Raw genomic sequence first — 25,437 nt, 5'->3', positions numbered from 1 at the left:
GTTGAAGGCCTGTGTACAAATAGCTCATCTGCAAGACAGTCAATGCCAAGTTAATGGCTACATTCCATTTTGCGAGGAATTGCCCAGTCCCTCCATGAATGTGAGCCTTTGTATGAAGAAGACTGGACAGTATTTTGCTCCAGCTTTTCCAAACAAGTTTCAGACCAAGAAGATTGGATGATCTTCCCCCAAAAAGTATCTAAGCTTTTCCAAGATTTTGATTCAGGTTTATGATATTCCTAACCCTGTCATACTTGAAGATGAACCTTTTTTCTTTAGAAGTTCCTAGCTAGGAGATACACCTAGAGGTCATACCACAGTCAGGCCCAATTTCAGCTTTTCAAGAATGTTTGCAGTCCATCAGTTTCCAGTCATTGATACAGTCCATGGAGATTCCCTCTGATTTTCTCCCAGTCCAGGAGCAGAATTCACCTCCTCCTATAGAGATTCAAGCTTATTTGACACTGTACTTATGAAAACTCACTACACGGAAACTACCAAAGATGTGATAGAACTATCAATATTCTCAAACGTAAAAGGCAGTCATAATAATCTTCTAACCAGCAGACTCACAGCTCAAGCCTGATGAGATCTTGTAGACTGCACAGGATCACTTGGAACAATAAACTCTGCATAAGCATAAATGTCCCTCAAAACCTCAGCAAGAGAATGTGTTCTATTTTTCAATGAGATTCCAGAAGGTTCTCCGAACTCACGTAAACTTTTAGGAATATTTTTACCTTCAAATTCTGATATTGCTAAAGTCAATTCCAATTTATCTTCTTAATCCAGAATGATTTACAACAACCCCAGATGCAATCCAAACAGCAGATTTTCCATTGCAAGGAACAATATCGGAAATGATTTTCAACAATAACCCACAGTTCTTGCCCATATCTATGAAACCTGAATCAATAGTCTGCATTCTTCCAGATGATTCACTCATCTCTTCATCCTAAACATGACAATACGGTTCAAGAATCTCAAAATATCACTGTGCTGTCGAAGACAGGAATAGCAATATCTATTAGTTCTTGTCCAATGGTGCAGCTTCACTACCCAGTTATACTTCAGTTTCAGATAACATTGTCACGAAAAAAAAGATTGATCAAACTTCAGTCAAGTGGAATGGTATCTTCTCAATGAGCACCCAACAACCTTAATACTCACTGTTCCCTCCAGAGCTAACAAATCTTTTCAATACCATACTGTGTTACTAATTTTGCTCTTTCCAATTCAGCTGATGAAAACATGATTCAAGGTCAACCTACAATCTTCAATTCCACTTTATTCAAGATCAGGGAGAATTGAGAAGCTATTCCAATTGGTTGAATCAGAGAGCTGACTAGTGTGATTTTTTGTTTTTTTTTGGGGGGGGGGAATGGAGGGAGTACTTACTGCTTTTGATAATAGCATTAAGAAATTACTGTCAAATGATAATGTTAACTAACAATGTACGAGGTGTGGAGGTGGGGTTCTAGGGATAGAAGTTACTAAATATGAAAATCAGCATCTGAGGAACACAGTTTATACTGTGACTTCAGCAGACCCATGACAGACACATACACTGCTAGAAGATTAGAACAGGTTAAGGCAGAGATGCCTGCTGCAATATTATGTGTATACTTTAATCTATGCTGTTGAAGAAATATCTGGCCTGAGCCAATGAACCCATATTTAAACAGTCAGAAGCCATGTGGTCCCAAACTGAGTAATGGGCAGGCTTTTGCAGAGTTTACGCTGCTTGACAACATTGGTGATGATCAAAATTAGACAAACCGGATGGTTATTGGTATAGGCGGATTTATTCTGTATCTTGTGGAAAGGACATACTTGGGGGCAATTTTCTATATTGTCAAGCAGATACAAGTGTTGTGATTGCACTGAAACCAACTTAGGTAACTTAGCTGTAAATACTTCAGCCTCATCTTTTGTGTCATTATTATTCAGTTCCACATATATCCTTAGCCAAACTCCACCATTCACTTGTTTATTGTTCATCATCAATCCCGAATGGATTGGAAAGGACTGTAGAGCTTTGATCTGACTAGTTGGTTGAGAAATCACTCTGCTCTATCATTTGCTGTTTCCATTGTTTGGCATGTAAGCAGTCCTGTGATGGAGCTGCACCAGGTTGATCTCATTTTTTGTACGTGTATGGTACTGCTCCTGATATATTGTTCTGTACTCTGTTATTGTGAGCTTATAAGCTTAATAGTAACAATTTTTCTTTAGAAGTTACCTCTTAAATTTTTCAAAGAGTGCAGTGAAAACAAGACACTTCTTCTCCAGTTTCAATACCAGTGAATTTACTTTAGTGCTAACAGTGTCCAAGTTCACATCCATTTTCTTCAGCAACTGCAAAAACTCAGTCACACTTCAGGAAGGAGAGAGAGAGAGAAAAAAAATTGTCAAAGAACATTTTTATCAACACCAGCTACATTATGTTATCACTTACTTGAAGTAGACTTCTGTTAAATGGTGCTTTTTCAAACCAAAATATTTCAAAAATATTCAGTAATTCAAATGAAACAACTTTGCAAAAACTAATACATTTGACATAATACACATTTATAACTTATCAGCAATAAGAAAAACTCCATAAACATACAACAGAAACAGGAGGATTCAACCATACAGCCCATCAAACCAAGACTACTATTCTAGCTCACAGTTGGTCACACACTAAACACAAAAACAAATTACTTCAATGTCTTCATGACTGTTGACTAGCTTATTTCAATGGGTCTACGCTTAAAATTATTTAAACATTTATTTATAAAAAGAGAACAAAAGCAAAATACCATGGATGCCGGAAATTTGAAACAAAGAAAATACTGGACAAACTCAGTAAGTCTGATAGCATCCGTGGAGAAAGAAATTGCCTTAATATTTTGACTCCAGTACAACCCTAGTCGTACCAGACTCTAAATGCTAACTTAGTTTCCCTTTCTACCATGTTACCATATCTGCTCAATTTCTCCAACTTTGCCTGTGCTTGTTACTGAATAAGCTTTACCCGAATCAAATTCATTCACTTAAAAATGTTTAAATTAATGCTTACATTTGGATGTCAGAATTTTTTGTTTAAATGCTCATTCATTTCTCAGGGTGCTTTCTCTACCTGCAGGGAGCAGGTTTCAGATTTAAATGAGTAGGACTACAGGTGCTCTCAGGGTAGATTAAAATTTCACATTTCTGATCATACATTGATGGTGGTAGATACAGTTGGTAGATACTGTTACATGATTTGCATTTATCATCAGACGTGTGCGCCAAATATCGCAGTATTGTGTTTATTAATTCCCTTTCTTGAATTAACACTGCTATTCTGCTTTTCTTCCCTTCATTATAAACTCATTTTTTCCCTAAAACACTAGTTTCCTGTTTTTTTTTGTCCACTGCATTTCCCAAACAAGATTTATTGACATCCAACCTGAATCCTACACACTTGAGCATGCCACCAGGGATATACGCTTACTGATATTTCTTCCCTTAGGTGATGTAACTGGCTTTTAATTCAGTATGGGGCAGCAGAGTGGCTCAGTGGTTAGCACTGCTGCCTCTCAGCACCAGGGACCCGGGTTCAATTCCATCCTTGGGCGCCTGTCTATGCGGAGTTTGCACATTCTCCCCGTGTCTACGTGGGTTTTCTCCAGGTGCTCTGGTTTCCACCCACAGTTCAAAGATGTGCAGGCCAGGTGAATTGGCCATGCTAAATTGCCCATAGTGTTAGGTGCATTAGCCAGAGGGAAATGGGTCTGGGTGGGTTACTCTTCAGAGGGTTGGTGTGGACATGTTGAGCCGAAAGGCCTGTTTCCACACTGTAGGGAATCTAATCTATTCTAAAAAAAATCTAAAATTGACAATTGAGGACAGCGCAAGTACAGATCCAATTTTTAATCATATGTGAGGAACTTAATAGAACATTAATTCACTTTAATCACTTTGTTCGATTTTTACTTTCCAAAATTTAGCTCATCAACTGCACATTTGGTCTATTACATTGTCTTTGCACAACTCATTACAAGGCCTTCTTTTGGCAGTTAATGCAAACTCGCAGCCTAAACATAGAAGCTCAAAAATTTCAACTGATAACTATACAGTCCTAATTACTGCACCTAAACTGCTATGAGGTGGATGTGCTGGTGTTGGACTGAGGTGGACAAAGTCAGAAATCACACAACACCAGGTTATAGTCCAACAGGTTTATTTGAAATCACAAGCTTTCGGATCACTGCTTCTTCATCAGGTAAAGTCCTGATGAAGAAGCAGCTCTCCACAAACCTGTGATTTCAAATAAAACTGTTGAACTATAAGCTAGCGTCATGGGACTTCTGACCTAAAACTGATACTCTAACAGTGTCCTGAACACAGTACACACAAACGTAGTTACACTGCATAGAAAATTGCAGGATGAATTCAATTCTGCAAAGCCAGATATCAAAACATACCCAAAAGGTTAAGCAATTCTTCCAAAAAGTTCAATTTCATGTCAATGATTTGTTTAAACTAGAAGACTCCTGAATTTCAAAAATAAAAATTATTTTAGTGAATGAATGACAGCTTCAATGGAAAATAATAAAATGTGAATTCATAAACCTACTTCAGATCTAATGTTTTCTGCAAATCTGTCAGAGTGAAGGAAACTGCATTCAAGTCTACAGCTGCAATGAAGATGCAGATACCCAAATACTTTCGTGTGGCAGCCTAGAAGAGAGCATCCAATTTAACTTACTGAAAATATTAACAAAATAAAATTAAACAAGAACATAAATGGGAACAGAGCACCTCAATGAATAAATAAAAATCAAATAACAAGTGTCATTTGGTTTGAAATTGATTATAGCATAACACAAACAAAAAACATAGAAATACAACAAGTTAAAGTTTCTGGTTGATGGCCGCTAAAAAGGTGGAAACATACTGGAGACATAGAAAAGGGTGGACACAGAACTAAAGGCAAGATTTGGGATAGTGAAATATAGAAAACAACAGCATATTAAATAACAAGAAAACAAATTGGTTGAATGAAGTCTAAGGAAATGGAAATGGAAGCAAAGAAACAAATTGTGTGTCCAGAGTGCTTTGCAAACTGCCCCCTATGCAAATGATACAGGAAAAATGCAAGATTAAGTCCAAATTTTCCATAGAAAACAATCGGAATGGAGATAAAGACTGCAGAAATTGTTGAACTACGTGTTGAGCCTGAAAGTGCCTCATCAAACGACAATGTACAGTTCTGCAGAAGCTCGAGACTAAATGCAGATATTTTACAAAAGTCAACCAATCTGCATTTGGTCTCTCTTGTGTGCAACATGATGATTTGGATGTGCCAGTGTGGGGGTGTAAAAAGATAAAAATCACAACACCAGGTCCAGCAGGTTTATTTGGAAGCATTAGCTTTCGGAGCACTGCTCGTTCATCAGGTGGTTGTAGAGCATAAGATCGTAGGACATAGAATTTATAGTAAATGTTTACAGCTTGATGTAACTGAAGTTATCTCTTGAAAAAGATCTGGATTGTTTGTCAAGTCTCTCATCTTTTAGAACGAGCATATTGGTTTCAGTTCTTTCATATGTTAATTCCAGAACTTTCTTCAAGTTACATTCTCAAGTGAACTTTAAAAATGGGTGCCATGTCAGCCCAGATAATATGTTGAAGGTATGAGGCTGTGCCCCAATGCTCAGACTGACTAACTCAAAAAAGGATTTACAGAATCTTACATGGATTTAAGCAGTTTTTGGGCAAAATAAAATGTAATTCTGCTAGTACAAATTCACCCCACAAACGTGTGTGTGTGTGTGTGTGTACACACTGGTGGGGGGGTGGTGGTTTCAGTGTCTGTGAAAGTGTGTGTGCATGTGTGCGCAAGTGTAATGGGGTACAAATCTTTGACAGGGTGCTTGCAAGAGTGTGGGAGTGTGTGTGTGAGCTTATGAGAGAGAGCTTGTGTATGGGAAAGGGTCTGTGTGAGTTTATGGGTCTGTCGGTGTATGTGTATGTGTGTGTGTCTGTCAACCTTGGACCATCAGGTGACCGTTCTCCAAGGCGGACTTCGGGAATGGCAAAAACACAAAGTGGCCAAGCAGAGGCTGATCGCCAAGTTCAGTATCCATGGAGATGGCCTCAATCAGGACCTTGGGTTCAGGTGACACTACAGGTGACCCCACTGCACTGCACCACACACACATGCATCCTCTCACAGACTTGTACCCCTTTACACTCTCACTCACACACATACACACACTCTCCCTGACACTCCTATTCCGTCATGCACGCGCACACACACAGACAGACACAGGTTTGTGGGGTGAACTTGTACTTGCAGAATTACGTTATATTTTGTTCAATAACTGCTTAAATCCATGTAAGATTCTGTAAATCCCTTTTTTAGATTAGAATCAGTCTGAACATTGGGGCACAGACAGCCTCACACAGGGCAGCTTATACCTTCAAAGCATTCAAAACATGGCACCCATTGTTAAAGTTCACTTGAGAATGTAACTTGAAGAAAATTCTGGAATTAACATACAAAAGAACCGAAATAACATGTCCATTCTAAAAGATGAGAGACCTAACAAACAATCCAGACCTTTTTCAATATATAATTTCAGTTACATCACACTGTAAACTTTTGTAATAAATTTTCTGTCCTATGATCTTATTTGCCACAACCACCTGATAAATGAGCAGTGCTCCGAAAGCTAATGCTTCCAAATAAACCTGCTGGACTATAACCTAGTGTGGTGTGATTTTTAACTTTGTGTAGAACATAATAATTGAGAGGACTGAATATAGGGAATGAAACTGAAAGCAGCATACAAACTGCAGCTTCACCCAGGAGGAGTGTTTGGCCATTACATGGTGATGTGAAGGACACAAAACAGTGTACGAACTGCTTCTTTTACCCTTGCATGGAAGGGGAATGGGTATTGATGCTGATTGAGGGGTGGATAAGAGTGTCAGGGAGGAAATGATCTCATGGAAAGATGGAAAGTTTGAAGGGACAGGCATGTTTCGCATTGGAACCACAGCAGCAGTATCAGAAACAATGGAGGATGAATCATTCAGAGTGAAAAGTGAGGGCGAAAAGAAACTTATCCTGGTTCTGGAAGGAAGGAAATGGCATGAAAACAGAAGGGAGTGTGGGAAATGTGTGATGCATGTAGGGGTGGAGGTTGTCAAGAAATGAGACACATCAGAAACACTTGTGTGGAAGCTCGTATCACTAAGTCAGTTGTATTAGAGAACGTGGAAGAATACAATCAGTAATCTAAAAGAATGCGGATGCATTGTAGAGGAAGATACAAGAATCATTGGGTTTATAATGAATATATGCTGTTAAGTCTATTTGCAGAAATGAGGCAGGGAACTCAGGGAAAGGGAGAGTCAGCGATGGAACTGACAGAAGGTGAAATCTGGAAATAAAGTTAAACAGCTTGCTCAGTTCAAAGCACAGATCAATGCATTGCAAAAGAGGGGTGACAGGGGGTGCCTGAGGAAGTCTAGAAGAAAATATTTGATCAACATCTGACAAAAAAGGCAGGCATAACAAGTACCCCTATGGATTCAATACCCAACATAGCAAAACTAATGTAGTTTATAAAATACCATGCAAGGACTGCACAAAACACCACATAGGACAAACAGGAAGACAGCTAACAATCCGCATACATGAACACCAACTAGCCACGAAACGACATGACCAGCTATCCCTAGTAGCCACACACTCAGACAACGAGCAACATGAATTCGACTGGGAAAACACTACTATCATAGGGCAAGCCAGACAGAGAACAGCCAGGGAATTCCTAGAGGCATGGCATTCATCCACAAACTCCATCAACAAACACATCGACCTGGACCCAATATACCAACCACTACAGCGGACAGCTGAAACTGACACCCGGAAGCGGCAAGGACAGACCACTATAAATACCGGAAGAAACATCAAAGAAGCGCTTCGCAGGAGGCTCCAGAGCACTGATGATGTCTCCTAGCCAGGGGACGAAACGTTTGCAACTAAAACTTCCAGCTCAGCGAACAGAACCACTACCCCTATGGATATTCACAACAACCCATTTTAATTCAAGGAAAGCGACAGAGCCAACACAGTCAGCAAGTTCAGAGGAAATACTTAAAGGAGTGAAGGCAGCAGATAAGTTGACAATGCCAATATCATTCTCGCAAGCCTTGATAAAAAAAATCAAGAGAATACAAGAAGCAAGAGGGTATCAGATGGAAGGAGAATGCTGCAGACAAGTGGAAGGTCCACTTTGGGCAGGATAGGCAAAGGATAAAGGACATCTGGCCAAAGGAATGAGCACAAAAGGTGACAGTGGATCTTAAAGTGTCTTGCTCAGCAAAGTGTTCATTGAGGTACTGGGATAAGGGATAAAGCAAATCTATGGTTAAACCATTTTGGATTCAGGTGAGTCAGAGACATTGTGAATATTTCAGACTCCAAGTACTTGCACTATCGTGCTTTCGAAATAGAGGACTTGAAACGTCTCTCACCAAAAATGTGAAAGTAGGGAGATTCTTTTAAAGATTAAGTGTTATTTTACTTGTTTGTACTGTTCAGCAAATGAATGGCTGAGACTCACAAGGCAGCAAGTCATGGATATTGACAGGAATGAAGGAAGCGATGATTAGTTGATGCCAAACTTCAGTTTTTAAGAAGTTAAAGATAACAGGTTAAAGAAAAGACAAAAATGCCTCCAAATTAAGTCGATAGTTATAATATTCTACAAAACAGTACACATATGCACACCATACTGCGAGCCTTTGTGCATTCAGGGTTATTTAGCAAATGCAGTCCAACTGTAGAACTGCATGATTAGATGTAATTCTGAGTTTTGTAGGTGTGGGTGAGGTCAGTTGGGCTCTGTGGTGCACTTGCATGCACCGGAAGCTATATGTATTATACACAGAGTCTTGTTCTTTGCAGACAAACATGCCCATATATCTGCACCAATTCAATAAAACTGATGGTCGCCACTTTCTGGTTTATTTCTCACGACTATGCCTTGACCAAGTGTAAACTTGTCTAATTTAAAATTTAACCAATGCTAGACAGTTAACTGTCAATCATCATTCTTAACAACAGAGTTCATTCGAGACTCAGACTAACCACACAGACAACTGTCACTTAAAGCGAAGTTGAACAGAATCAGTACATCCCTACCCAACAAGCTCACTATGAACAGAAGGTTAGTGAAATGACGTCACCTATCCCACCAGCCTTAGATGCAACTGCACCCACAGTCACTGCCGCAGATGTTAGATTAGGCTCCTTGAGAGTGAACCCATGAAAAGCAAGTATCCTGGATGGAGTCCCTGACTGTGCGTTCAGATCCTATGTGGACCAGCTGGCAGGAGTATTCACAGACATCTTTAATCTCTCCTTACTAAGATTTGAAGTCCAGACCTGCTTCAAGAAGACTACCATCATACAACTGCCGAAGAAAAATCATGCAGGAATCAACGATTCCTGTCCAACGGCTCTAACCTCCATAATTATGAAGTGCTTTGAGAGGTTAGTGATAACTCCAGCCTACCAAACTGCCTAGATCCTTTGCAATTAGCCTACCAATCCAAAAGGTCCACAGCAGACACCATCACCCTGGCCTAGACTCATCCTTAGAACATCTGGATAACAAGGATACTTTTGACTACAGTTCTGCCTCCAACACCATAATTCCAAACAAACTCATCTCTAAACCCCAAGACCTAGGTATCAGCTCTCCCCTGTGTAACCAGATCCTTGATTTCCTGACCCATAGACCGCAATCAGTAAGAATAGGTGACTATTCTCCACCATAATCCTCAACACTAGTGCCCTGCAAGGCTGTGCATTCAGGCCCACACTATACTTCTTATACACTCACAACTGCTATAGGAAACTTGACAGGGTTCAGGCAAGATGTAAAAGGATATTGCCAGCTTGAGGGTTTGGGCTCAAAGGGAGAAGCTGAACCAGCTGGAACTATTTTCTCCAGCAGTTATAGATTTAAGGTGACAGGGGAAAGATTTAAAAGGGACCAAAGAAGCAACTTTTTCCACACAAAGGGTGGTGAGTGAATGGAATGAAGTGAGGTGGAAGTGAGGACAATTACAATATTGAAAAGGCATCTGGATGGGTTTATGAATAGGAAGAATTTACAGGGATATGGGCCAAATGCTGGCAAACGGGACTAACTAAAATTAAGATATTTGGTCAGCATGAACAAGTTGCACCAAAGAGTCTGTTTACGTGCTGTACATCTCCATAATTCTAAGATTGTGTGGCCAAATTCCACCCCAATTCCATTTGCAAGTTTGCTGGAGACACCACCACTGTAGGTCTGATCTGAAACAATGACAAGACAGAATACAGAAAAGAGTTTGAGCAGCGTGGTGTAAAGACAATCTCTCCAACAACGCCAGCAAATCAAAGGAGCTCATCATTGGATTCAGGAAGCGTGGTGAATGGCATGTCTTTGTCTTTGTCTACATCAATGCTGAGGTAGAGATGCTCAAGTTCCTTGGAGTTATGATCACTAACAACCTGTCCTGGTCCACCCACATTGACACTATGGTCAAGAAAGCACGCAACATGCTTCCTCAGGAGGTTAAGGAAATTCAGCATAACTAAAAGGACTTACCAATTTTTATAGGATGCTTTCTTGTGGTGCATCTATCAGATGCATCACAACATAGTATGGCAATTGCTCTTCCCAAGACCGCAAGAAGCTACAGAGATTCATGAATGCAACCTAGTCCATCATGCAAATTAGGAGAAAGTGAGGACTGCGGATGCTGGAGATCAGAGCTGAAAATGTGTTGCTGGAAAAGCAAAGCATGTCAGGCAGCATCCAAGGAGCAGGAGAATCAACATTTTGGGCATGAGCCTTCCTGAAAAAGGACTCACGCCCGAAACATCGATTCTCCTGCTCCTTGGATGCTGCCTGACCTGCTGCGCTTTTCCAGCAACACATTTTCAGCATCATGCAAACTAGCCTTCCATCCAATAACTCCATCTGTATTTCAGGCTACCTCGAGAAAGCAACTAACATAATCTAAGACTGTTCCCACCCCAGTTATACACTCCTCCATCCTCTTTCATTGAGTAGAAGATATAAAAGTTTGAATACACATACAAAAAGATTTAAGAACACTTGCTTCCCTGCATTTGTCAGACTTTTTAACAAGCCTCTCAAATGTTAATTCTGATCTCTCTCTCTCTGTGGCTATAAAACTGTATTCTACACTGCTCTGTTACCCTGGTGCACTTTGTATATTACTATCTGTCTGTATATCACACAAAACAACATTTTTCACTGCATCTCTGTCCATGTGACAACAATAAATCAATGAATTTTTTTTAACCAATCAGCACTCTCTTCTCATACAGTATAAATGCTCTTTCCCCTTTACATGAATATTTCTTGCAAATTGTCCTGATGAGCACAAAGTAAAAAGCTTTGACCAAATGTGTCTTTTTATTCCAGCAATATTTGGTCAGCTGTTGTTTATTGAAATTTATCAATTCTTCACATCTACTACAAATTTGGTCATAAAATTGTTACAGTAAAGGAGGTTTCGTTCGGTTCTTGATATTCATGCTGGCCCTTTGCAAGAGCAATTCATCCACTGCAAGTCCCCTACATTTCCCTTTAGCCTAGCACTTTTCTTCTTTTCTGATAATAATTCAATTCCTTTTTGAAGGCCTCAAATCGCCCTTCCTCCACCACAGGCAGCGTACTCCATATCCTAACCATTTGCTTTGTCAAAAAGGTTTTCCCCATACCATTGTTGCTTCTTTTGCCATTTACTTTAAATCTTGAAACAGAGAAAGTTTCTCTCCATCTACACAATCCAAACATCATATGATTTTGAGCACCTCTAATAAGTTTCCTCTCACTTTACTTTTCTCCAACAGCAGTTCCAGCTTCACAAATCAACTAATCACTCTAACTGCAGTGCAGATCCTTCTTGAAAATCTTTACTACCCCTTTGCAATGCCTGCACACCTTTCCTCAAGTGTGGGACCTAGAACTGGACCCAAGATAGCAATTGTGCCTGAACCAGTCTTTATATCTGAACCAGGTTTTAACCTATAACCTCCTTGCTATTGACTGTTACCCCTTGTTTAAGTAGACCAGAACTGTGTATACTTTCACAACTGCTCACTCAGTCTGTCCTGCCACCTTCAATGATTTACATACACACATTCTCTCTACTCTAGAAATGTACCTTTTTTGTTGTCTCTCTGCAGCCTTCCTACCAAGACTAAATCTACTGGAGAAAAGCTGCGAAGTGTTTTAAACTACTATTTGTTCACCCATTCCACCAACTTGTCTGTCCTCCTCAAAGTTCACAATACTTGCATATTTCATGTCATCTGCAACAAGATCCAGGTCAAGATCACGAATGTATTTCAGTAAGAGTGGGTGCTTTAATCCTGATCTTGAAGTAATTCCACTACTAACCTTCCTCCAGCTTGAAGATCAACACAGTACATTTCATATCCACTGTCCCTTCAATTCTGTGAGCTCTTATTGTGCAAAGAAATCTGCTAGCTAGCACTTTTGACAAATACCATTTGAAGGTTCATGTAACCACAACAAATTCAGGATCTTCATAAAGTCTCATTAGCCCATCAAAAACTCCAGCATTTGGACCAGGAAGATTTAACTTTGACAAATATGTATTGGCTTCCTTAATTACTCAACTGACTATTAATATTGTGTCAAATTAACAAGCTTAAATCTCCCACTACATACATTAAGATGCAAAGTTAAACAGTTAGGGATTAGCTGCAGTTTTTCAAATAAAGATATAACAGTTGAAAATTTAAAAGAATTGTTTCAAAATTTTCAACAGAAATTAAAAGTTAGAAAGGAAGATCCATTTGTGACTTACTTGGAATGTTATGGACAGTATTAGATTAACAGAGGTTTATAACATTGCAAAGAATACTTTGTAGTCTGAGCACTGCCTGCGCCTTAATCAAAGGGTTTTCAAAAGTTTTGATGACAAACAATGGAATGAAAACAAACTAGACAGAAATGTAAAAACAGATTCAAATTTTTCAGAAGTATATGAAAAGGAAGAAACTTGCTAAATTTAAATGCTGACCTTTTAGGAGTAAAGGCAGGAGGAATTTTGTTCAGGAATAAGAAAATGGCAGACACATTTAACAAATATTGTGTGTCTGTCTTCACAGAAGAAGATACAGAGTTACATATGAGAAGTGGAAGGCAACTTTTAATTTATTCTTTCATGGCATGTGAGGGTCACTGGCATGGCCCGCATTTGCTGCCTATCCCCAATGTCCATGAACCGAATGGCTTGCTTGGCCATTTCAGTGGGCAGTTTACTGCTGTAAACCTGGAGTCATATGTATGCCAGACCAACTAAGTTCAGCAGATTTCCTTCCCTAAAGGATATCAGTGAATCAAATGAGTTTTTACAACCATCAACAACGGTTTGATAGTGACTATTACTGTGGTCTAGCTTTCAATTCCAGATTAATTAAATTTTAAATTCTACCAGTTGTTAATTGCAGGGCCTCTTTCTGATAAGCCCAATGACATTACAACTATGTCACAGCCTTCCCCTAACCTAGGGGCTTATAGATATGAGTAAATGAAGGCAATTAATATCAGCAAAGAAAACCTAACATATAAACTGAAGTGACTAAAATCTGACAAACCACAAGGACTTGATCCTCCACACATAGGATTCTAAACAGAAATGAGTGCAGAGATGATAGATTTCTTGGCTATTTTCACAGAGCTGTGGTCACAGAGTGATCCAGCACAGAAACAGATCCTTTAGTCTAACCAGAACATGCTGATCATAATCTTAAACTAAACTAGTCCCACCTACATGCTCCTAGGCCATATCCCTCCAATTCCTTCCTAATCTTGTACTTATATCCAAATTTCACTTAAATATTGTAACTGTGCGCACATCCACTACCTTCTCAGGAAGTTTATTCCACATGCAAACCACCCTGTGTAAAAGGTTTGCTCATGTCTTTTTTTAAAATCTCTCTCTCTCACCTTAAAAATGTACCTGCTAATCTTGAAATCCCCCATCCTAGGGAAAAGACACCTACCATTAACCCTATCTATACCCTCATTATTTTTATAAACTCCGATCTGATTGCCTCTCAAACTCCTATGCTCCAGTCAAAAAAGTCCCAGCTTATTCAGCCTTTAATTCAAACCTTTCATAACTGGCAACATCCTGGTAAATCTCTTCTGAACCCTCTCCAGCTTGATAATACGCTTCCAGTGAGGCTTTGTGGGTGGAGCTAAGATATAAGTAGTGGACAGTGACATTATTGGGGTTGTACTATAGGCCCCCAACTAGTCAATGGGAATGAGAGGAACAAATATGCAGGGAGACTGGGGAGACTTGCAGGGGCAAAGAGTAATAGTAGGGGGCTTTAACATAGATTGGGACTGCCATCACATTAAGGCTTAGATGGGGTGGAATTTGTTAAGTGCATTTAGGAAAGTTTCCACAAGTAGAATATGGAGGGTGCTACTCAGGAAGGGGCAAAATTCAACCTACTCTTGGAAAAAAAGGATAGGACAGGTGATGGAGGTAACCGTGGAAAGTACTTTGGGACCAGTGATCATTGTTATATTTACTCTAAAATAATTATGGAGAGGGACAAAACTAGTCCACAGGTTCAAGTTCTAAGTTATGTCAAGGTGAATTTTGATGGAATTAGATAGGAGCTTACAGGGTTGACTGAACTAGTTTGCTTGCAGGCAAAAGGAGCCCTGGCAAGTGGAAGGCCTTTAAAAGTGAGACAGCTAGAGTTCAAGGTATATATGTTCCTGTGAGGGTGAAAGGAAAGGTTGGCAGGCATAGGGAAACTTGGATAACAAGAGATATTGAGGCTTTGACCAGAAAAAAAGATGTGGCTCAGGTACAGGTAGCTGGGATCAAGGGAATCCCTTGAGGTATATAGGGAATACAGGAGTTTGCTGAAGGAGGAAACCAGGAGGGCGAAAACGGAGCACAAGATAGCATTGGCTGAAAAAATTAGGGTGAATCCAAAGAGGTTCTTTAAGTATATTAAAGGAAAAGACAGAGAAGGACCAAAGAGGACATGTATGTGTATACCACAGGAGATGGACGTGTCCTCAATAAATATTTCTTCTCTGTGTTTACTGTAGAAAAGAAAACTTGGGAATTTGGGGAAGTTAATGGTCATATCTTGGGGACAGTCCATATCACAGTAGAGGTGGTGTTGGATCAATTAGGATGTATGAAGGTGGATAAACCACCTTGTCCTGACCAGAACACTGCAAGAGGCTACAGAAGAAATTGTAGGGCGCTGGCTGATATTTTTGCATCATCATTAGCCACGGTGGGGTCCCAGAAGACTGAAATGTAGTGAATATTATGTCTTCATTCAAGAAGGACTGCGAAGAAAAACCTGGGAATTGTAGACCACTAAGCCTAACATCTGTGGTAGGTAAGTTACTTGAGAAGATTCTGACATATAAGATATACATGTATTTGGAAAGTTTGATTAGGAGTAGTCAGCATGGCTTTGTGAGTGGGAGATTGTACCTCACAAATTTGTCAGAGTTCTTTGATAAAGTGAACAGGAGGGTTGACAAGGACATGGCAGCAGACATAGTCAAGATGGATTTCATTAAGACCTTGATAAGGTTCCACACAGTCGGCTGCCCAGCAAAATTAGGTTGTGTGGAATCCAGGAGGAGCTGGCCAATTGGATACAAAATTGGCTTGATGGTAAAAAGCAGAGGGTAATATTAGAAGGATGCTGTCGGACTGGAGGCCTGTGACTAGTAAAGTGCCTCGGGTCAGTGCTGGGCCTATTACTGCTGGTTATGTATATCAACGATTTGGATGAGAATGCACAAGATGTGCTTATTAAGTTTGCAGGTGTCACTAAAATAGGTAGTACCCTGGACAGCGAGGAAGGTTGTCAGAAATTGCAGCAGGACCTTGATCAGCTGGGGAAGAGGACCAAGAAATGGCAAATGAAGTTTAATATAGCTAAGTGTGAGATCTTGCATTTTGGAAGTCAAATCAACACAGGAGTCTCATCGTGAGTGGTAGGGCCTTGAGTGGACTGGATCAGAGGGACCTTGGAGTTCAAGTGCACGGTTCTCTGAAAATGGAGTCACAGTGAGACAGGGCAGTGAAGGCGGCCTTTGGCACGCTGGCCTTGATCAGTCAGGGCACAGAGTATAAAAGTTGGCAAGTTATGTTGCAGTTGTACAAGCCTTTGGTGAGGCTCACTTGAAGTATTCTGTTCAGTTTTGGTCACCTTGCTATCAGAAGGATGCTATTAAAGTGGAAATGGTGCAGATGAAATTTTCAAGGATGTTGCCAGGTCCCAGTCTGAGTTATAGGGAGAGGTTGGACAAATTAGGACTTTTTTCTTCAGAGCGTAGGAAACTAAGATGGGGATCTTACAGAAGTGTATAAGATCATGAGCGACATGGATAGGGTGAATGCACTCAGTCTTTTTCCCAGGGTTGGGGATTCAAAGACTAGAGGGCATCAGTTTAAAGTTAGAGAGGAAAGAATAAATGGGAACCTAAGGGGCAACTTATTTTTTAAAGAGTGGTACGCATATGGAATGCACTGCCAGCAGAAATGGTTGAGGCGGGTACATTAATAATATTTAAAAAGCATTTGGACAAATACATGGATAGGAAAGGATTAGAAGGATATGGGCCAAGTGCAGAGAAATGGGGTTAGCATGGATGGACATTTTGGTCAGCATGGACCAATTTGGGCCAAATGGGCAGTCTCTGTCCTGTAGGGCACTCTGACGCTATAAGTGGATGACCAGACTAGGTAGAATATTTCATAAGAGGCCTCGCCAATGTCCTAAACAACCTCAACATGACTTCCCAACTCCATACTAAAAAAAAAGAGCAGTGAAGGCAAACACACCAAACACCTATATGTGAAGCAAACTTCAGAGAATTATGCACCTGAACCCCTAGGTCCCTCTGTTCTACAATGCTGCCCAAGTGTTGCTACCATTAATTGTAAATGCACTACAGTTGCTTGGTGTACCAAATGCAATATTTTGCATTTATTCAGACTGAACTCCATCTGCCATTTTTCAGCCCATTGACCCATTTAATCAAGATCCCTTTGTAATCTTAGAAAACTTTCTTCACTGTCTACAGCACCACCAATTTTGGTGTCATCTGCAAACTTACTAACCATGCCTTCTATATTCTCTTCCAAATCACTTGTATAAATGACAAACAAAAGAGTACCCAGAACTGATCCTTATGGTCTTTGAAGAATTTAAAGAAAATATACATTTCAATGTCTCAGCAAACAATTGCCCTATCAGGCAAGTCTCTTCATGATCATACTGAAGTCATGATCAGCAATAATGCATTTATAAAGACAAAGTCTCACCTTCGTGAGGACATCCTTCATCATACAGCATTAGAACCACAATAAATAATACAGACAAAAACTAGATCTGATACTCAGAAGTGCACATCTAATGAGACACAGTTCATCAGCAGAAGCAAAAGTTATATACAACTTCAATACAGGATTTCCTAGCCTGAGATATCCCTTAATCTTTCAAACTGCCATAAAGCACACTAATAATAGCCAATGATTAGAAAGGGCAGTCAGTACCATTTCATTTGTGGCCCTGTCTATGAAAAGTTGGCAACCAGGAATGCTGGTAGTGCAACTGACAACGGGAACAGTGAGAAGGGCAACCAGCAAACAAGTGACAAGTGAGGGAAGGCTGTATTGGTGATGCACTAATTCCAGTTCCACGGCAGGTGCACTTCAAATTTCAGTGCATTGTGGGCACACAATAATGACATCAATGGCACCTTCCTAATTAAGCCTGTAAGTAGGAAAGAAATTACTTTGTTATATTATTCCTGTATTGCTATGTCTTGGCCTATCTTCCCTTTTCTCACTATTACTTTCAGACAAACTTTACTAAACAAATACATGGGACCATAAAACAGCAATTAGGAAAGTGAAGTGGACAAGAGGCTATAAATCCAGATTTGTTGACTGCAAAGCTGAGACCACAGTAAAAACAAAGTGTTCAAGTTAAGTCTTAAAAAGGGAGACACTTTCATCTTACCATGTCAACACATTGAATATTATACATGGAACTGCTCTTACAAATCAGCACTGATTTACTGCAAGCAATGTCATGGCAGATGCATTAAGATAACCTTAGTATGCATCCAATACACTTCACCATGTCAGGAATGTAATTGATTGATATTATAGCTATTTTCATACAACAGTGACATATCGCTGGAATAATATAAACCAACAAAAGAGAAAAATTTGTTTGTCAAGAAATGGTAACAATAATTATGACACTCCAAAAGAAAAGTCCTGAAAATATGTTTCATAGCATTGCTTATACCTGGGGTCCATGCAAACTATGTACACAATGTATGTACTTTGGTCTCAATGCCAAATGCTACTTATTCCTAAAAGGCATAAAATATTCACTTGACTTGCTACAGAGTTATCAATTTTAACAGGTTAATGTGCTTTAAATTTAGTTAATGAGTCTCAAAATATCAACACGTGTTTCTATGCCTTATCATTGAAAATGTGCTAGGGAATTGTGCAAACAAGAAAATGGATGCTGAGGAGTGATGACAGCATTAGAATAAGTGATCAAAAGATGGATTAGTTCTACAGCTTTCAAGAAGAATGTAAAATGCTTGAGAAAGTAGTGAGACAAAAGGGGTCAAAGAATCTGAATGTAGGTGGCGCCTTTCATCTCAGAAAGTCAGAAAAACACTTTATAGACAATTAACTATTTTGAACAGTCATGTAGGAAAGCAGTGAAGTAATCAGGGAAGTGAGAATTGGATAGTGGGCCAAGTCAACTGCCATTATTGTAAAACCGAGGGATGGGGATTATAAGAATTTTAAACTTTTTCCAAGTGTTTTAATATAGAATGAAGACAGAGCTGCTCGTGTAGCTTACCAAAGTTAAGCCACTTGATCTGTGTGCTGGCAAATCATTTCATTTCACCACAATAACATTTCAGGAAAAATAGCTATTGTCCTGGAAACAAAGTTTTTATTATTGTGTATTCTACGGTCCAAGACTAATAAAAATAAAATAGGAGAAAGTGAGGACTGCAGATGCTGGAGATCAGAGCTTAAAAATGCGTTGCTGAAAAAGCACAGGTCGGGCAGCATCAAAGGAACAGGAGAATCGACATTTCGAGGGCTTGTGCCCATAACTTCGATTCTCCTGTTCCTTTGATGCTGCCTGACCTGCTGCACTTTTCCAGCAACACATTTTTAAGCTAATAAAAATTAAAAACATAATCTGAAGAATTAGGCAATGTGAGCTTTCTTCCCAAAAAAAAAAGCAGCAGAGTAATTTATATATAAAGCAAACTTAAGTAGGCTCTTCTATTAACTTGAAGTATTGAGAACAGGTCTGGATCAACATCACTATTCCCAAGAAGTTCATTGCAAACAAGTTTCTAGAAATATAAGTGCATGTACTGCTTTGTATGTAGCCTTAAGACAATGCTTTCAAACAACAAATGTGATCAATTGCCAGGCATGTTCCTGTCTCTAGCTTTTGGAAACAGTCATTAGAATGGATTAGAATCATCTTAATGCACAGGAAACTAGAATTAGAGGATAGAAGGCCATGTGGTGAAATGAAAACTGGAAGTAATGTGGAAAAAGGCCATCAAATTAAAAAAATTAATTTACAGTTAATAAGAAATGGAACTTCCCATTCAGTAGATGATTAGTTTCCACCACTACCAAAGTAATCCCCGTACATATTATTTTTACTACAACTATGTAGACACCTGATGTTGATTTTTTTAATCAATCTGTAAAGGTAGAATCCAAAGTTTCCAACAAAATTAAGATACTTACCAATACAATACTATCATTTAAAAGCACTGATACTGACTCCCAAATCTTCCAAGCCCTCTCCTTCACATTTTCGCCCACTTTGAGGCTTTGGCACAGTAAGACAAAGTTTGTATCTTTGTGGTCATGTCTAAAAATAAGAATAAGAGACTGTGAAAAACAAATATCAAATCACATTACAAAGAAGAGTCTTCAATTTCTGTGGCACTCAGCCATCAGTAACAATTAACTTTATGAAGAAGTTCAGGTGTCATTCTTCAGCACAACAAATAGTATATGAATTCCAAAACAATTGATTATTTGTAATTGCAAATTTTATTTTGTATTCAGTGTAGGCATCACTGGTTGTACCAGCATTCACTGTCCCTCTCTAATTGCCCAGAAGAGTCAATGATATTGCTGTGGATCTGGAGTCACACATAGGCCAGACCAATGAAGCACGACCACTTCCTTCCCTGAAGGACATGAGTGAACCAGATTGCTTTTTCCAACAATCGAAATAGTTACACAGTCACCATCAGATCATTAATTTCATAGTATATTGTGATGTTGAGCAGCCTTTACTCAATAGCTTGGATCATAGACAACTAATTTCACAGTGTAGCAATGCTAGTTATGTATTGCTGTTTCTCCAGTGTCAGGATGACCTGCATTTGTGTAACCACAGGTTTCAAATTACCCCATTTGGAATGGTAAATTAACTGTCCAGATCCTTGATGTGTGTCAATTGTATAGAGAACGAGAGGTCAGGGTGCTGCACTGCTCCTCGCAGTGGACAAAAGAGGAGAAGATATGGAAAAACTCTTCAGAAAAGCTAGAGTTCAAAGATTCCAACCATCTTTAGCTTAACAGCATACGAGAGAGAAAGAGTGTTGGTGAACAGGATTTATATAAATAGTGAGCAGAGTTTTTGACTAACTCAAATTTAGGGGGGGCAGAAAGCAAGAGGTGGGGAGTTTAGCTGAAGCCAAAGTAACAAACTACCTGGTTCATTGACTATTGACTAGGTAGGAGAAATGGAATCAGTGACGAGAGAAAAGTGTTTGCATCTTGTGGCACAGATCATGGCTCTCACTTCCCAACTTAATCACTAACCCTAGGCAATGCAATGTAAGCCAACATTCCCTGGTCATAAAGGATGTTGACTTGCATATGAAAAGTCTTTTCAAGACGAATGCAACACATAAAATAGCTGAACTTTTTTTAAAAAGTAAAAAAAAATACAAATTTTAGAATTACAGCAATTCAGGATTTAAATTTGGTTTGAAAGGGGAGCACAAGAACTTGAAAGACCTAAAGAGTTCAAGGCATCAAACAGACTTGCTGAATAACATTAGAGACTTAATGATCACATCTATAATTTCCAAATGAATGGTAACTACCAAAGCCACAGTGCTATCATTGCAGCTACAATAAATCTAACTACAAAATACAAGTAAAGGAAGTCACTGAATTTGAAATATCTGACATTATGACAACTCTACCTGGCAAACAAATCTGATGATCACAGACAAATCCAACAATTACAGGATGGGGTATTTCACCCTGCAGTGGTAAAACTTTCAGGAACAACAATCCAGAACAAAATGAAGTTATTTGAACAAGTGTAAATAATGGAGATCAAGCATTTTTGAAAAGCAAGTAGTTTTTACCACATTTATTATTTGGTAAGTGTTTACAAGGGTAATACAGTCCATGTGGTCCATATGGACTTTCAAGAAGTATGCACCAGCAAAGCCAAAACTTAAGAATAAAAAGTGCAGTGGCAGCATGATTCTAAAGTTGGTTGAGTGACAGGAAACAGTGCAATGGTTGCAAAGTTGATACAAACAAAAAATGCTGTAAATACTTAGCAGATCAGGCAGCATCTACAGAGAGAAAAAGACTCAACATTTCAGGTTGATGATCTTTCATCAGTACCTTTCTGGAAGTTCTATATACTGAGACAAAACAGTTGCCCTTAAAGCATTTATCACGGGAGAAAGATGAAGCCAGCTGCAGGAATAAAAATGCCACATATTTCAGACAACAGCTTTTGGACAAAGCAGAGAGAAATGATGGATTTTTAGAGTAGAGCTGGAAGACTTGCTCTCTCTCTCTCTTTCCCAGCCTCTTGGAGAGTAGCAAATTGCAGAAACAGAACTCAAAGATATCTACAAATTTTGTTGCCACTGAGCATAGAAGCCATCAATTAAACAACCATGGTCTCAGTTTAAAACCTCTCATAATACCTTTTAAACAGTATACTATTTTCTTGTCTGTACTTAGCACTTTCCCCTTTTTTAAAAAATGTAAAACCTGAACAGGGATGATATTGTTTTATTGCTTTGTCAGGTTTAGCAAATTGCTGTTTCCTTCACTCAAGCAAACCTTGGAATTAGCTCCTTAATGCTGAACCACCAAACTATGTTGTAATGTAAGTATGATGGAGTAGCATGCAAAAGAAATCAAGGTGCGAATAAGAGGGGAGCCTGTTCAGCCTCTCTCACCGAGTCAACATCTATCACATTGCTGTTTGAGGGAGCAGCCTGCGGGCCATTAATTGACTGTCACAAACCCTACACTGTCACAGTGACTACCTTCTCTCTCAAAAGAAATTCATCAGTGTTCCGATGTCGTGAAAGGCAACATATAAATCTTAAAGGTAAGCTGAGAGTCAAAAGACTGTTGCTAACGAATGGTATAGGATACTATATTCCGATTACCCCTCATTTGAAGGCTTCTCCTACTAGCCTCTAGGGTCATACTTTTGTGTGATGAACGCCTTGTTTTGAAAGGTTACCCTAAAGCAACCGACGGAGGATTATGCCACAACAGCAGAAAGCGGACTTTTGCAGACTCGCTGTCACAGCATTAGTGCTGACAGACAGCAGCGGGGTTCCGGAAGCAGGTTACTGCAATCGCACTTGAAAGTTAGTTCCCGGGTTCTCTGCACAATGAAGGAACCAGGCTGGGTTAGCCCTGCGAAGGGCCACGGGGCGGAACATCGGCGCAGCAAGAGAGAGAGAGATGCTCGGGTGGTGGTGGTGGGGAGTGTTATGTGTTCTCGAAAACCACTTTGCGGCTAACTATCCCGCATCTTGGCCGCAGTTTATCGGGGGTGGAAGCCAAGCCGATGAGAGCAAACAGCTGTTGTCCGCCCCCCACCATTCTTACCTGGCCGGAGAGAGGCTCTCCTCAGAGCCACTAGCGGCTGTTCTCTTCAACGGCTTGGGGGGCATGACGCGGTGAACAATGGGATAGGTGGGCGGTGGAGGGGGCAACAACCGTTGAAACTCGAGCTCGAGGTCACCGCTTTCCAACGTTTAAAAGGACGCAAGATTCCAAACCAACAGCCGCCGCCGCCACAGCCCGGAGACCGCGCCAAACAACACGCCGCTTCCGATTCGTGCGTCACTTCCTTAGCAGCGCCGCCAACCCAGCACAAGTCCTACCCCCTCCCCTCCCGCCGCGGTCCTTTTTGGGGTGAGTCATTTGCCGAGCAGGCATTGCGAGTTACAGCGTTATCCGGTTCCATTATACTGTACTTCCAAATGTTGACCTCTCTCAAATCCCCCCCCCCGGCGATGACATTTCCCCCCGTCGTTAGAGGTGATTTTGAAGGATTACACAGGCTGAGCCGTTCCAAATGGTCCCGCCCCCCTGTACTGATTCATGTTCAGGTCATTAAAGTGTTTCCAAGTCGTCGAGTGCAGGTGAAGATCCTCTCGGACCCATCGTCACTTTCCAGCGCCCCAGAATCACAAACCGGAATTTTCCCCACCTCCAGCAGGGTGCTACTACCGGACACCTCATCCTCCCTCCCTTGTCAGCATTCTGTATAGAGGTAAAAACACTGACTGCAGATGCTGGAAACCAGATTCTGCATCAGTGGTGCTGGAAGAGCACAGCAGTTCAGGCAACATTCAAAGTGCAGCGAAATCGACGTTTCGGGCAAAAGCCCTTCATCAGGAATAAAGGCAGTGAGCCTGTAGCCCACTCCTCTAGGACACCCTTTCCATTCCTATTACCCACCCCCAAAGACCGCTTCCAATGCACTTGCGGAAGGTGCAACACTTATCTGTTTAGCTCTTCATTATCTAACGGTCCCCGTCACACCTTTAGGTGAGGAGGAAACTTACCCGCATTTCGCTCATGGGAACAGTAGACCATTCAGCCCCTCAAGCCAGTATCATCATTCAACGATAGTGTGGCTTATCTGTGGCCTAACTCCATATTCCTTAACAAATAAAAAAAATCCATCTCAGATTTAAAATTAACAACAGATCCAGCATCCATTGCTGTATGTAGTAGAGAGTTCCAAACAACTACTACCCTTTGTAGAAGTGCTTCCTAACATCTCTCCTGAATGGTTTGGACCTAATTGTCAGACTATGTCCTCTAGATTCTTCCATGTGTGAAAATGGTTTATCTTTACTTTATCTTTTCCTGTTAATATCTTGCCTTGTTCTGATTTTTGATCAGATCACTCCATAACCTTCTAAATTATAGAGAAAATAGAGCTAATTTGTTAAATCTCCCATCATAACAACCAGTGAAGTCCAGATATCATTCTTGTAAACCAACATCGTAATCCAAAGGTTTGGATATCCTTCCTAAGGTGTGGTTCTCAGATATGCTCATAGTACTTCAAGTGGGGTGTAACCGAGGATTTTCATGACAGCAGCATAACTGCTGCATCCAGTCTTCGCAATATCAAGACCAGCATTCAGTTCACTTGATTATTTTGTACATCTGTCCATGTCATTTTAAAGAACCCTCAAGTCTCTATGCATATCCATTGTATTTAACTGCATTCCATCTAGGGAGTACCTTATCTATCCTTTTTCGATCCACAATGGATAATTTCACACTTAATCAGTTCTTCTATAACATGATGGTTGTGTTCTCATGCAATCCAGTATCATGAAAAAGCATGCTTTAACAAGTGCTTAGTGTTGGTCCTGTAATAGTGTATAAAAATTCACACTGTAAAAACAGCATCCCCAATTCGTCAATGCTGTTTCAGCGAATACGCACTGATGAACTATGCCTAACAAATTATACGTATATTAAATTCCACTTGCCACAGTTTTACCTACTTAGTCTATCAATATCCTTTTGTGATTTTATGCCATCATCTACACTGAGTACAATGCAATCTAACTTTGTGTAATCAGCAAGTTTGGATACATAACTTTTTATGTCATGATCCAAGTTGTTCATAAATAATGTAAATAATTGAGGCCCAAACATAGATCCTTATAGATCACCACCAGGCGCATCCTGCCAATTTGAGTACTTTTTGTTAATTCACTCGTGGGACATAGGCAGCGTTGGCTGGCCAGCAGCTATTCCTGATGAAGGGCTTTTGCCCAAAATGTCAATTTTCCTGCTCCTCGGATGCTGCCTGACCTGCTGTGCTTTTCCAGCATCACTCTAATCTAGACCCTGGCCAGCATTTATGGCTGCCCTTAGTTGCCCTTGAGAGGGTGGCAGTCCACATGCTGAAAGTCAACCGATAAAACCTTAAGGGAGGGA

At 40.1% G+C, this 25,437-nt stretch overlaps 1 protein-coding gene across 2 annotated transcripts in view; it reads right to left on the bottom strand.

Annotated features, from left to right (window-relative positions):
* Positions 1-23,266, bottom strand: part of rb1 (retinoblastoma 1) — a 199,226-nt gene extending 175,960 nt beyond the window's left edge. Inside the window, exons 1-4 of one of the 2 annotated variants that reach the window (XM_060833366.1) lie at positions 23,074-23,266; positions 19,921-20,047; positions 4,607-4,710; positions 2,243-2,377 (exon numbers count right to left, since the gene is read on the bottom strand). In XM_060833366.1, coding sequence (XP_060689349.1) covers positions 2,243-2,377; positions 4,607-4,710; positions 19,921-20,047; positions 23,074-23,138 — 431 coding nt within the window. In that variant the 5' untranslated portion in view covers positions 23,139-23,266. Of the gene's footprint in view, positions 1-2,242; positions 2,378-4,606; positions 4,711-19,920; positions 20,048-23,073 lie in introns of those variants that run through there. The other variant, XM_060833367.1, reaches the window with a different exon arrangement.
* Between the last annotated feature and the right edge of the window lie 2,171 nt (positions 23,267-25,437).

Source organism: Hemiscyllium ocellatum, chromosome 12, assembly GCF_020745735.1.
Source record: "Hemiscyllium ocellatum isolate sHemOce1 chromosome 12, sHemOce1.pat.X.cur, whole genome shotgun sequence".
In the NCBI taxonomy this organism is placed as follows: domain Eukaryota; kingdom Metazoa; phylum Chordata; class Chondrichthyes; order Orectolobiformes; family Hemiscylliidae; genus Hemiscyllium; species Hemiscyllium ocellatum.
The sequence above is the reverse complement of the archived record's forward strand: the minus strand, read 5'-3'. Positions and strand labels throughout refer to the sequence as shown.